Source organism: Podarcis melisellensis, assembly GCF_964234715.1.
Source record: "Podarcis melisellensis genome assembly, chromosome: 2".
Classification (NCBI taxonomy): domain Eukaryota; kingdom Metazoa; phylum Chordata; class Lepidosauria; order Squamata; family Lacertidae; genus Podarcis; species Podarcis melisellensis.
The window spans coordinates 55161667-55176246 of NC_138529.1; the positions used below are offsets into that span (position 1 = coordinate 55161667).

The 14580-nt window shown below is 42.8% G+C and overlaps 2 protein-coding genes and 1 long non-coding RNA gene across 12 annotated transcripts in view; 2 read left to right on the forward strand and 1 right to left on the reverse strand.

Moving 5' to 3' along the window:
- Positions 1-14580, forward strand: part of MEIKIN (meiotic kinetochore factor) — a 123242-nt gene that overhangs the window by 28210 nt on the left and 80452 nt on the right. The window lies entirely within an intron of this gene.
- Positions 1-14580, forward strand: part of ACSL6 (acyl-CoA synthetase long chain family member 6) — a 74778-nt gene that overhangs the window by 12189 nt on the left and 48009 nt on the right. The window contains exon 1 of one of the 10 annotated variants that reach the window (XM_081893351.1): positions 10057-10078. The exons of 6 other annotated variants lie outside the window; for them this stretch is intronic. In XM_081893351.1, coding sequence (XP_081749477.1) covers positions 10072-10078 — 7 coding nt within the window. In that variant the 5' untranslated portion in view covers positions 10057-10071. Of the gene's footprint in view, positions 1-10056; positions 10079-13427; positions 13551-13647; positions 14033-14580 lie in introns of those variants that run through there. 3 more of the 10 variants (XM_081893356.1, XM_081893348.1, XM_081893350.1) reach the window with 3 other exon arrangements.
- LOC309360177 lies at positions 3595-6671 on the reverse strand. The gene is made up of 2 exons (XR_014163944.1): positions 6569-6671; positions 3595-4223 (listed from the first exon to the last, which is right to left on the reverse strand). It is a non-coding gene; the product is annotated as an uncharacterized lncRNA (long non-coding RNA).

A 14580-nucleotide genomic window follows, 5' to 3' on the forward strand; every position in this document is an offset into this window, starting at 1 on the left:
AATACTTCCCATACTTGTTACTTGTTTTACCATAGAGGGGAGTTCTGAGGTATCGGTTAAATTCATAACAACTCTCAAGAAATTATTTTCGAAAAGGAGAAAGAAAAGCAGCATTCAACAGATGGGAAAAGAGAGGGATGTACCTCTGTCTAAAGGCCAGCTAATTGGCAAACCATTTGCACAAACTAAAAATTTGTAAAAAAAAAAATACTGTTTGTACCATATTAGAATTAGTCTGCAAAGTGAAAATGATTGTTGGTTCTAGGGTCAGGATGGATCAACAAAAGGAAATGCTTTTTCACGCAATGCAGAATAAACGTATGGAATTCCCTACCATAGCATGTGGTGGTTTTAGACAAATTTGTGGATAAAGCTATGACCATGAACAGATAAGTAGAATCTCCATGCGTAGCGTAATATTCCACTGACATAGAGGTGCACCCAATGTTTTCCTGTGAACATTTTAGGCACAAAAAGGTGGTAGGGAGGAGTCCAATTCGTTTCCTGAAATACCCTCCAAAGTTTTCATGCAACCAATCAGATTTGACTGTGTGATGACATCACTGAGGGCAAACAAAGCCAATTCAGAGTGAGAGCAGTACTTCCTGAATGTGTCTTGTTTCTTATTCAAGAAATTGAATGCAAAATTGGAAATGTTTCTGAATCTTGAGCAGATTTCAGGTGAATCTTGTGAATATTCATTTCATTGATGGACTGCCCCATCCAGGTGTTTTCTTGGTCAGTTGCAGTATGAATATAACTACTTGTTATTAACATAGAGGGGGGATAGGTTTTACTGGCTGTGTATAGTGTTGGGGGCTTTTTTTAGGTGAGCCCCGTCTCCATCAAGATTCTCCTCCACCTCTTTTTGTGCCGTGTAGCATTCTTTTGTGTGGTTTTTGTATCCCTGATCAGACAAATCATAGAATTTTATTGCTGGAAGGGAACCAAAGGATCATCTAGTCCAGGTCAACCTAATAATACTGGCCCACATGACTGCTCTATCTCAACATTTTGCAACACCCAGCAGAGCCACAGAAAGAAGCCCCTGAATCTGGTGCTGCCTGGTTATAACAGCTCATAGAACTGAGCTGTTCGAAGACTCATGGAATAAGCTTCTTCCCCTTCAAAACATTTAATTTGCATATGAGGCTGCTATTATCTGATTCCAAGCCTGTTTGTGCTGTCTGTAGGGTCAATGTAGTTCTTTAGGGACCCTGACATATTTCATGGTGGGGTGGAATACTGTTGTGATTGTTCACCTTTAGCCATGCCTTTTTGATACTATTTTTCCCTTGATTTGCTTCCATTTGAGCTCTGTTTCCCCTCCCCCTTGTTTCATTCAAAGGATTATGCACATCTTTTCTCCTTCATTGAGTGATCTCAGCTGCACACGTACAGAAATACTGGTGTGCATGCCCCAAATGGCAAAAGAGTCATGGGTGGGACAAAACACATGGCCCAGGTACATTCTGGAAAGCAGCAGAATAGCAATGGATGGCTCATTTGCTATGTAAGGCCCTGAATCTGGAAGCACCCTGTGTGTCTGTCAAGTGGTGCAAGTTAACAGTAAGGGGTCAGAATATAAACAGCGGTGCACAATACTTGTTGCCTTGCAAGCCAAGTATGGTAAAGGTAAAGGACCCCTGACAATTAAGTCCAGTCACAAACGACTCGGGGGGTGCGGCTCTCATCTCGCTTTACTGGCTGAGGGAGCTGACGTTTGTCCGCAGACAGTTTTTCTGGGTCATGTGGCCAGCATGACTAAGCTGCTTCTGGTGAAACCAGAGCAGCGCACAGAAACACCGTTTACCTTCCCACCAGAGTGGTACCTATTTATCTACTTGCACTTTGATGTGCTTTTGAACTGCTAGGTTGGCAGGAGCTGGGACCGAGCAACAGGAACTCAACTCTTCACGGAGATCCGATCGGCAAGCCCTAGGTTCAGTGATTTAGACCAAAGGACCACCTGCGTCCTTTTGCAAGCCAAGTATATGATGTCAATTCAGGTGTACCAATTCAGATGGACCAGGCTTCCAGTAAACAGATTCCTTTTGTAATATAATTTTACAACATGAAAAATGAAGTATTGTTCAGAGATGTATACTCAGCAATTGCAATTGCTTTGCCAACAGATTTTACAGTACTTAACAGTACTACAAGGGGCTATCAGCAGAGGCAGTTGTAACTCTATGTGCTAATTTATGTGTTTTTTACACTGGGAAGACATATTAGAATATGAGCACTAAACTCCAATTCACATTCAGCCAGTAATCTATTTTTAAAACACTGTTTTTGATAGAAGTTGTTACCCTCTTGGTATCACATTTTCATATTGTTCCTAACACTAGTGTTATCATATCCAAGCACCTCTGCTGTTGCTGTTGCCGCCTTTTTCCTGTGACTTTTACATTGCCTTTCTTTATTATTTATGTCCCATACCATGAGTGGGAATGCTTTCAGTGCAATTGACAGCTGGTACCCCCCCCCCAAAAATGGAAAAGAATAACAACCAATTCTATATATAAAAAAAGTTAAAAATAGTTCCAGTACTTACTTTTGCAGACTGGGATAAGGATATCCATTTTAAAAACCCGATGGAGAAAGTCTTCAGCAGGCGCTGACAAGACAATAGAGGGAGCCATAAAGGGTGGGTGCCACCACACTAAAGGCTCCATTCAGACATGGTGCAGAACAGATCTCCTGATAAGATGGTGTCTGCAAGAGGGCCCCATCCTGCAGAACACAGTGAGCTCAATTCAAAACTAAACTAAATGCATAAAGGTAAATTGACCCAAACCTTTTGTAATAAGGAGGTAAGAAAAATGGTTGTAATGACTACTTTGTTTATAGATTACAAATATGTACTAAGTATATTTTTTAAAAGAGAAGAAAAATTTCTCACCATGCAAAGAAAAGCTTCACCGCCTTTGCCTGTGAAGTTACTGTTAAAGGTCCAGAAGCAGGTCTTATTGGCTACCCTAGAGAGCCATTTTGGTGTAGTGGCTACAATGTCAGACTAGGAAGGGAGAGACCAAGCGTTCAAATCCCACCCCCCCACCGGTAGCCATAAAGCTCACTGGGTGACCTTGGGCTACTGACCTTCCAGGGTTTGTCCAGCAAAACAACCAGCAATTTTCATTTGGCCCCTGGGGTGGAGGGTGGGAACACCTGATCTGAATGATGGCTTACTTACTGTGACAGTGACAGACAGTGACTTACTGTGGATGAGCAGCCTGGTGGGGCATGCTGCTCAAGTAGCCCTTGCCGTGCTCCTACCTTTGTCAAACAGTTTCTAAAAGCAGCTACTGAAAGCTAGGACTAAATTTAAAGTGCTGAAGTTAACCCATCAAATAAAATATAAATTCTTCCTTCCTTATTCAGCTCCACTGGTTACCATTAATAGCCTAATGAATGCATTTTATTTCTCTCACGTCCTAGCTGCTTTGCATTTGTGTTCTCTGCCTGCTGCAATTACCTTCTATTTGCAATTTTTTTGTTGTTTTGTTTTGTTTTGCTGGTAATAGCTGTCCTGTTATCTCATCCGGTTATTTCATGCAGTGAGTAAGAGAAATGCTTAAATCAGAACAAGCCTTTCAAGCCTCACCAACCTTTAGAATTCTTTGAGTGCTACATACATATGTAGATAGGGGTGATCTGCTAGCCATTGCAGTATATAGTTGGACTTCCAAATGGCTTTCAGCAAAGTTCCTTCCCAGCTGCTGAGTAAACTTAGCAGCCAGGTGCTTTTATGGATTTGGAACTGGTTAAATAACTGGTAGCAGATGGTTTCCATAATGGAGTAAAGAAGGCAGTGGAGTCCCCCAAAGAGCTGGACTAGGACTGGTGGTCTTTTAACGTTCACGAATAACCTGGAGTCAGGGATGAGAACCAAATTAGCTAAGTTTAAGGTTACATCAATATGAAGAGCTCCAGAAGGATCTCACAATACTGGCCTTGCTTACATGTCACAGTAAGTCGTGAACATGCAGATGATTCCCTCTTTGCTTCTCCCGAGCAGTCAAAACAAGCCACAATCCTTAGTGCTTGGTGTTAAGTGGGAACTGGGGATTGTAGAGAACCCAAGGTTTGGCTTTGGCTTTCCAGTTGTGGTTTGTTTGAGCAGTTTGTGGACCAGGTGCTGCTGACTGTTGATGGGCGACTTCAAGACTTCTCTGTACAGTTCCTAGTCTTGGACTGGACAGCCCTCTAACAGGGGACACCTTCGAAGAGACAATAGTTTTCTGAGAGCCCTTCCAAACAGAGGATTGTAAAGTGTGATGCATGGCCACTCTGAGTGAGCAGGAGCATAGGAGCCAAAGAAGAACCTGGCTGGATCAGGCCAAACATCCTGTTCTCACAGTGGTCAACCTGATGCTCATGGGAAGTTGGCAAGCAAGACCTGAGTGCAATGGAAGTCTGCTGTTGTATGGCATTAACTGGCCCAATGCGTGGATGACAAAAGTATGTGCAATTAAACATAAGGAATTGCAAAACTATGGCAAAAGGAAGAGAAAAGGCCATTCTATTACATTTACACTAGTGGAGTTTAAACTGGTTGTGAGTATGCAGAAAGAGAGCTATTTCTTACATCGGGGATGGGGATCTAGCTGTTGTACCAGATCCTTATAACCCCAGCCTCAGGTAGGCCAAGTTTGAAAGGCAGGAGGCTGCTTACCTGTCAATCACCTGACATCACAATGGGATTGGTTGACCACAGTTTGAAATCGAACCACATAAGAAAAATCACAGCACTCTGTAAGCTCTGACAATCAGCTGATCATTGGTATCCGAAAGTCCCTTTTTAGCCCAGCTGCATCTTTACCTGCCCCATACCTGGCATAGAGAACAGGTCAGGTAGGGAGAGCTAGTGGGCATAACTAGGCCCATGGACTGGAAGTCCCCCCATCTGTTCCATCTGAAAATGTTATTGTATGCTTGTATCACAGTCAGTGTGAATCTATGGGTTGCTTTCTTTGTACAGTGGTATCTCGGGTTAAGTACTTAATTCGTTCTGGAGGTCTGTACTTAACCTGAAACTGTTCTTAACTGAAGAACCACTTTAGCTAATGGGGCCTCCTGATTCAGCGTATGTAACCTGAAGCGTATGTAACCCGAGGTACCACTGTACTGCATTCCTGTCTTTAACAACAGTCTGTTACTCAGAAGAAAACCCTAAATTTCTGGCTGGATAGTTTATATATATACAGTGGTACCTCGGGTTACATACGCTTCAGGTCACATATGCTTCAGGTTACAGACTCCGCTAACCCAGAAATAGTACCTCGGGTTAAGAACTTTGCTTCAGGATGAGAACAGAAATCATGCTCCAGCGGCGCGGCGGCCCCATAAACTAAAGTGATGCTTCAGGTTAAGAACAGTTTCAGGTTAAGAACAGACCTCCGGAACGAATTAAGTACTTAACCTGAGGTTCCACTGTATAAAGTAACAAACCCAGCAGCAATTGCCAACTTTGCAAGCAGCCACTTTAGGCCTGCTTTATGATGTGTGGACATTAAGAGGTGGTAATATTTCTTTCCATTCTGTGAAAATGTTTCAGATGCGTTCTCCTTTGCAAAATAGAGATAACAGGAAACTACTGCATTAGTTCAGCACTCCCCCTCCTGCTCTTTGTTTTTTAATACATATGGAACAGCCATTACCCTCTCTCTAGCGTTAGGCTTGCAGACTTGTAGCGTGTGGCTTCTTTCAAAATGCAATGGAGGTAATTTAACATCTTTGAGGGTTATTTGAAGCTAATTCTATTTTAACTGTCTGGAGGTGAAGTTATTAGTTTATTTGGAGTACAATGCACTAGTAGCAGTGGTCCTGGAGTCCCAGAAGTATTGGAGATGCATGTAGATAGTTGAGGTGGCTGTTCTAATTGGAAACCCTACCCTTTGGGGGGTTTTGGGGAGTGGGGAAGAGAGCTGCCTTTTTTCATGTGAGAGGTGTTTATAAACTGACTAGTGTAACACTAAGACATAAGATGCCATTTCTTCATTAACTGAAACACTAAGAATGTGGGCCAATTCTGTTATTAAAGAATGTTGCAGTCTTTTTAATTAACTGGGACTTGTCAGGTAGGCAGAAAAGTATGTTTTAAAAAAGCACAGTCATTCTCCTTTCTTGTTTGTTCAGATAGATAGTAATGACACTGTAAACCTTTTTAGTATGTTTAAAAACTATAGGGCATAACTGTTGCTGCTTTTATGCTGAAGTTGATGGAGACTTTTGTGTAATGTGGAAGTTTGTATATTCCTTTACCAGTAGAATGTATGCATAAAAGAATCCCCACCTTAAGGCTTCTGATTCTTAAAAAGTAATGTACTGTAATCAGAAGACATTCACCAGGTACAACTTCTCCAAGCATGTAGATTATGACTTACTATGTGTTCAGATGAAGCAATTGTTAAAGTCATGCAAGCAGGAACCAATTAAAAAAAAAGAGCAACTGTACGTATGTGACAACAGCATTTCCTAAATACAAACTACTAAACTGTCCTTGAAACACTTGCTCTTTAAATTTATGTAAAGTAAACCAAATGGGATAGCAAGGGCTACCTACGAAATGCTGGTGTTAAAATATTCCCTAATCACGTTAGCAATGAGTAAGCATTCTTAGTAAATACCTGGCCATATTCTTGGAACATAGGTTCTCAGCTCCAAACCAGTGGCGTAGCGTGGGGGGTGCAGGGGGGGGCCGGCCGCACCGGGCGCAACATCTGGGGGTTAGGGTTAGGGGGTGCAAATCCACGGGTTAGGGGGTGCAAATTACTTGCCTTGCCCCGGGTGCTGACAACCCACACTACGCCACTGCTCCAAACTGATTAGGCCAGCTGCAAAAGACCCATAAAAAAAGAAGAGAGGCAGAAAACTTCTTCATTTCAGAAGTGTAAGCCAGTTGCACCCATTTATCTTCGACATGCATTTGGTGTGGGGAGGAGGACTTATCTGCTGGCTCCTGTTCCCATTTGTGCTCCTGTGTTGAGAATATTCCAAGGATGTTTGAAGAAGGGACTTTAGTTATTTTGCAAAGAGAATAATATTTCAGCACATGGCTGACAATGCAGTCTCAGAAGCAGCAGGGTTCCTAAGCCACTGCACAAAGGTAAGGACATGAATTTAACCATTTTTTAAGGTTAGAGACAGTAAATAAGAAGCTGGAAGCTGAAACTCGAACAGAACCACAGAAGCACTACAATATCATTTAAAAGTATTTCCTACAGAGAACAGTAATAGTTAGAGAAGCTGCTATATATATTTTCTCTTATTATATGAATAATTCCAGGCTTTGTTTGAGCTAGGGTTCAGCAGCCTGTTCTCCAGAAACTATTTACACTGCTACGGTTTAGCCCTGAAATATGCAGTAGAAAGTGCCTTTGAGAATATGCAGAGTCCTTTTCTTTTGTCACCTAATGCCTACCAGCAGTCCTTCTCTGTGTTTATGGATACAGGCATAAGGGAGGCAGCTTAACTCCAGGAACTCTTGTGTTGGAAATTAGCACCAAACAAGCCTTATCATATGAACTCAGTAGACTTAAAAGCAACAATACCTCACCACCTGTTGCTATAGAAAGGTTGAATTTCTTTAGGTAATGATTCCCCAGGTGGCTAGTTGTGTGTGAATAGATGAGCACAAAAGGCAACGTGTTCACCTGCAGAAACAATGAATACTTCATCAAACCCAAAGCATTTGCTCTTCAGCGGTGACTTTGGCTAGTTGTTATTTTAATATCCTGCTGCATTAAACACTTGACAGTCAGGATTGCACACACTCACAACAGTCTTTTTTCTCAGTGAGGGATATGAATAACACAACAGGAAGCTAGTTAGCCCTTGAATGTTTGATTTCTCCTAAAGAAGCCTGCCAATTCACACACACCCCACCTAGCAAAACATCGTAATAAAAAACAACAACCATTGAATTTAATGGGGGCAGAAAGTCCAACAGGGCTTACAACCAAGCAAATCTACATAGGATTGCACCAGAAGTAGTATTAGAAGCATCCTGTATGTGGTTTTCCCCCAGGACAATTGATTATTAATAATTCTCATTGCATACCCTCTAACATTTCTCTGATGAAAATAGGGACATCCTATTCAATAATAATAATTCTATTATTTATAACCCACCTGTCAGAGCCACCCGTCTGGTCCCAGCTCACAAGAGACCCAAATCCGATCCAGTTTATTTACAAAAAGTCTTTATTGAAGATCATTGCTCCATTTACATTCCATCTTTGTGACTCTACGTCTGTAACGTTAGACCGCTGAAGTACCCTCTGAATCCGTACCGCCTCTACACCAATTTAAGAGGCTTGTGCTGGACCACCTCTTCCTCTCCTTCCTTTTCCGCAGGGTCTTTCTGCCCCCCTGGGTTCCCCCTTGCCTGGACTCGCCCGAGGCTGAATCCTCTGACGCCTCTGCCCCCCTCCTTCTCGCTTTGGGGCCGGGCTCCTCCCCAGGGCTCTCCTCACTTCCGCGCGCCTCTACATTTGAACTTGGCGCGCGTACGTTGCTTCTGACCTTTCTCTCGACCGCTACACTGCTCCCGGTGCTGCTCTCCACCCCTTCCGGCTGAGCGTCCTGCTCCGATCTCCTTCCCCTGTCTCCTTCTTGCTCTGCTCCCTCTGACACACTGGTAACTCCACCCCCTTCACTCCGTTCCGGCTGAGAAGCCGGCTCCGGTGTCCAACTCCCACTGGGGCTTCTCCCTTCGCTCCCCTGCTCCTCACTGCTTCCCCCTTGGCCTCCCTTTGGTCTGACCAGGGGGGCCCCCTTTTGGGAGTCCTCTGACTCACTGGACAGACTCATGGACGACCTTTGGTCATCGTCATCCTCCTCCTCATCTCTCTGGGATTCTTCCCCCTCGCTCTCTGTCTCCTCCCCCATCTGCTCTTCTCTCCCCGAAACCCTGACACCACCCATCTGACTGGGTTGCCCCAGCCACTCTAGGCAGTTTCCAACATATATAAAAACACAACAAAACATTAAACTTTTAAAAACTTCCTTATGCAGGTGTCTCTATCAGATGTCTTCTAAAGGTTGTATAGTTACTTATCTCCTTGGCTCAGGGGTAACATAACTCTATACGAAAACAGGGATGTCCTACCATGCCCTGCAACATTTCTCCCATGAAAATAGGGACGTCCTAAGGAAAAGCAGGGCATTCTGGGATCAAATCAGAAATTGGGACGTCTTCTGTAAATTTGGGACTGTCGCTGGAAAATAGGGACACTTGGAGCATCTGTTTTACAGTGCCAATTAATAAACTTGGAAGTATGAGGCACTTTCCAGTGATGGAACAGTGTCGTGTGCATATCTCAGACTTAGCAAGCTTTCAGCAATTGACCCAAAATACATTTGCTTCCTCAAGTGCATCTTCCAGTTCTTTTCCCCCACCTGTATCCTTAGCAATGAATTTAAGCCTTTGGATTGAATTGGGTATGAATAGAAGAATAATTGCTCTCCCGCCTATTAAGGTAGCATTGGCCTTATTCAATGTAAACAAAACCAGAAAAACAGGGGTACAAATAATTCAACAGGCTCTACCTCTTAATGCCAGCTTTTGAGACCTGAAATGTATCTACAGCTTGTGGTACCCTATCTACAGTGGGACTGTGGAACGCTTTGGATAGTGGGATCTCTCAGCCAGTGGTTTCCCTGTCCTCTTTCTAGCTAGGGCTGGTGGGAGTTGTAGTCCAACAAAATCTGACGATCCAAAGGTGCCCCATACATATCGGCTATAGATTCTTACCTGGGAGCAAGTCCCACTGAATTCAGCAGGACTTCCTTGTTCATACATAGAATGGATTACACTGTGAAAGAACTATAACTTAAGTCAACTGATTGTGATGTAATAATGGAACAGTTGAGCTGATCAGTGTCAGTAAAACTTGCTAATGAAAACATATTTCTCTCACCCTAAAATTGCCCACTTTTACAGCCTGTTTTAACGTTGCTCAAGTAGTGAGGGCTACTACAGAACTGTTCTTTGCTGCTAGGGGCGTGCAACTCAACACCTGCGTGGGATTCCTTGTTGCCTTCTGCGGCCAGGTGAATTGTTAAATGCAAGGTTGTATGAGACTCTTAAGTTGTGTTACGATCCATAAGGGACAAACTATGCCCAGTTGTTTGCATGCTGGAGCTCACAGGCTCAATCTCTCGCATCTTCAGTTAAAAGGATCAGGTAGTAGGTAATGGGAAATTCTGCTTGAGACTCTGGATAGCTGCTGCCAGAGTAGTCAGTATTGGCTTAGAATGAAGGAAGATCCCTATTTTTATAGCAAAGCATGTTTCAAAGCCTGTACTATACTCTATCTTGATAGCAACATAGTCAGTAGGAAAGTCACCTGAAATGTACTGTGACAAATAGGTCACTTGTTTGCTAATTATACTTGCTGTCGCACGGGCTGCAATTAAAAAGATACAATTAGTCGTACTGGATCATTATGCATGTATTATTACTGAATCCTCCATTTGTTCTGTTGGATTATGGATATAGAGTTGTTGGACCTTTCCACACTTACCACTTATAGTAAGGCAGTTGCTTTTTTTCAGATTTTTTGGCATGCTGCCACACAACTAAGTTATTATTCAGCTAGTATTCCAAAATAATGTACTCAAAAAAGCCCACTTTTTCTTCTACCACAAAAATTTGACTTATGTGAAGGATGCAGAATGGATCCTCAAGTTTTTCATTTGTGTAGCGTGTGTACAGTGGTACCTCGGGTTAAAAACTTAATTCATTCCGGAGGTCTGTTCTTAACCTGAAACTGTTCTTAACCTGAAGCACCACTTTAGCTAATGGGGCCTCCTGCTGCCACACCACCACTGGAGCACGATTTCTGTTCTCATCCTGAAGCAAAGTTCTTAACCCAAGGTACTATTTCTGGGTTAGCGGAGCATATGTAACCTGAAGCGTATGTAACCCGAGGTACCACTGTACAGTCATCATCCTGGTTTCCGTGTGGAAGGGGATGGGAGCCCTTTTGTGTCTCCCTGCTTCCTTTACATCTGGTTTCCCACAGGCATCTGGCTGGCCACTGTGAGAACAGAGTATTGGTCTCGAAGGGCCATTGACCTGATCCATCAGGCTTCTCTTATGTTCTTAACTGACAGTGGAGGGGCACACAGCAGAGTTTTCCCCAGGGATCTGAATGATAGGAATATGCTCATCTGAAGGGCAACCTTCACTAGCCTTAAGGTCTCAGCGACTGATAAGAGCGATTCCAGGGACTGGGTGGCTCCCCTCTTATGGAATACCCTCTCCAGGGGTTGGCATGAAGCCCCCTCCTGAGAGTTTTTAGAAGAGCCCTAAGAACGTAATCTGATTTAGGTTAACTGATTTTATGGCACTGTGGATTGATGAAGAGGGCTTTAATAACTCCCTGTTATTTTAATGAGACTTAATGTTGTTGTTGGTTGTTTTAGTGTTTTGTAACTTTACTGTGCTATTTTGTTGTAAACCAGGGGGCAAGCCTTGGTTACAGTTCTTGGTTTGTCTGGAGAGAGGGCCAGGTTCAGCAGCAGAGGAGGAGGAGCAAAGCAGCCACCACCTCTTCTCTGGGAGCTCACATGTTTGCTTGTTTGTGCCAAACCATCGTTTGCTAGTTTGTGCTAAACCATAGTTTTGCATGTGAATCAGGCTTCTTGGGAAGTTAAGGATTCTCATTGGAGATGAGAGGAGAGGAGGAGAGAGCATGGCACCCAATATTACATCTCATGATTATTGAGAGCTTCTGGCACATAATACTATGTTTGCACCAGGCATGTGAAGGGTAATGATAACCAAGTTTCCTTTCTCCTCAAGAGGCTTATCATAGAATTTTAGAGTTATAAGGGAGCCCAAGGGCCATCTAGTCCAGCCCCCTGCAATGCAGGAATTATCTGGATTGCAGTCAGTGATGAGGACAGAATAGTTTAAAATTCCCAAAGATCTCATATGTAACAAAGTTGTTTTCTGTTTTAATCTCCTTTTCAAATTACAACAGCTCTTGTTTAGTCATTTTGACCTGTTAATAACTAGTTTCCATAGTTACTTTTTAATATAGTTTTAATATAGTTATACAATATGAGTGATGCTGCTGTTTCTGTGGTTACACTGAACATTAATTTACACCACATCTCCCCTCCTGCTTTAACTAAGTGTATCTGAAGAAAAGAAAAGAAAAGAGAAGAGAAAAAGAATGCTTGCTTACAATGCAATAAAGGGAGATTCCAGACAATGATTGGTGGATGAAACTTTTGGATGTTTTACAAGAGTTTTACTTCCTGAGTTCCAAACATTCAGTTGAAGATTTGTTCAGCCGGCAGCAAGTACAGCAGATCCAAAAGAAAATCAGGCTTGCATTATACTGTTGAAACCTCTTTCTGACCCAATCTCTAGGCCTGTGGCACTTTGGAGTTTCTAAATTGTGTATGTTTGCATTTGTATTTGTCAAGTGCCTGACACTTGACACTTGCATCTAGGAAGGGCTTATACTTTGCATGCTGAAGCTCCCAGTTTCAATTCCTAGCATATTCGGTTAAAAGGATTGGGAGCAGGACTAGGAAAGACCTCTAGTGTGGAACCTATGGCTTTTCGACTCCAACTCCCATTAGTCCCAGCCACCAAGGCCAAAGATCAGGGATGATGGGAGTTGTAGTTCAACAATTCCTGAAGGTCCGCGAGTCTCCTCTGTGCTGCCTTAAGGCTTTGCCGGATCACAGCCAGAGGAGACAGTCATATGGGGCAACTGTTTGATTTGGTGGCAGCTTCTTAAGTTCATTCAGCTTGTTGTGTCAGACTTGCCCTAATACAGTGCCTTCTCATGGAAGAAAACCTGGTCTGAAATCTTGGAGAGCTGTGGCCAGTCATTGTAGACAATCTGTGAGATGGCCAATGGCCTGACTCTGTATAAGGCATCTTTGCTGGTTCCTATGATATGCTGACAGGGCTTTTTGCTTACATTGCTATGCAGCCTAAGGCAGGGATAGGGGAGCTTGGCATGCAAGCAATTATTATTGTTGTTGTTGTTGTTTCCACAACTTTTATCATTTCCCCCCTTATTAGTTGAAGAGGTGTTTTGCTATTGGCACCCTAGTTCTAAACAAATTCATTTTAGTGGACTTTGTCTCCAAGCAGGCAATTTTAGGGCCACATCCCACTTTCCTTAAGTAGGCAGATAATTCATGTTCCAATCCTATGGAGCCAAGGGCAGCCCTTTTAGTTCTGTGTTGCAGGATTTGCCCTTGGTTGGCGTGCAGGGATTCACAGTATGGTGCATTTTCCAGACGGGAGCAGTGATTTCAGGACATCTGTCCCAAGGGAGAACTGGGCGTAGGAAAGAGGCACTCATGCCCAGTCTTTCAGGGAATTGGAGAGGGTGGAGCTTCCATTGTTCTTTTGAATCTTAGTAAGAGAGTGGAGTGATGTTGGCTGGCTCCTCAGAACGGCATCTCCCATGCTGTTGCTATTGGTGCTTTGTTAGGGAATGAGGAAGAGGTAGCTCTGAGTCAAAGGATATGTTGGTGTGTGGGAACCTTGAAAGCCCTGTTTGGACCAAGTAAGTAGCTGCATTTTATTTCGTTCATGGTGTTGTGGAGATGTGCTGGTTGTGAAGAGGCACTTGCTGCACATGAATGCCAAACCCTCTGCACTGCAAGAATTTTTTTAAAAATCTCGGTTGCTAAAGAAGGAGGGGAATAACATAAAAACGGGGAAGAGAGCAAAGTCCTTTTAGTTTTCCCCTTGGAGGATAAAACTTTTGATCTCTGAAACATTGTTAATCCCTTCTTGGAGTTGCTGGTACAAAAATCTTACCTCAAAAAGCGCTCTGTGTTAGTATTTAGCACTGTGTGCCAAGGACGCACTTTGAAACAAACACTTGGGAGGATGGGAATCTTTCTATTGGGTGATATTTAGTGAGAAAACCCTGAAAGCCTATTGAAGTGCTATGATATGTTACACATTGGCTGCTCAGTATTTCTTTGTAAGGAAGAGGATGTAGTCTATACATGAAGATCCTAAGATCTGCAAATATGAAAAGTAAGTGGTGTGCATATACGTTTTACTAATTTAACAGGATGCAAATAGATTGCCTGGTGCATTTGACCCTGTTTTGGAAATTTTGGGGTTGGTCGAACGAAAAATAACTCTGAATGTCATGTTAACGACATCTCTGTTTCCCGGCAACATGCCAGGAGAGCTGTACGTATATAAAGGAGACGCTGAGAGCAAACCCAAATTATAACAATAGAGTGGAGCAAATAATTGAATGAGCAATGCTAGCAGCAGCAGCAGAATACTTTTACTATAATAGCTTTTCAGATTTTTTAAAAAATCAAATTAGCATAACTATCTACGTGTGTTTGTATATCAATGTTTGTGCTCCTATGTATTTGTCATTTTTCCAAGGATGAAGAGATTATGTTAAGATAGCGGCATTGGTGTTACCAGCAACCCAAGATTTTGCTAATTGGATATCTACTATTTACTCAGACTGCAGCTTCTAAGTATTTGAAAAGCTTATGTTACAGATGAACATTTCAGCAAACAGAGGGCTTTTGGCCCTGACCCTTAGTCTTAGATATTTT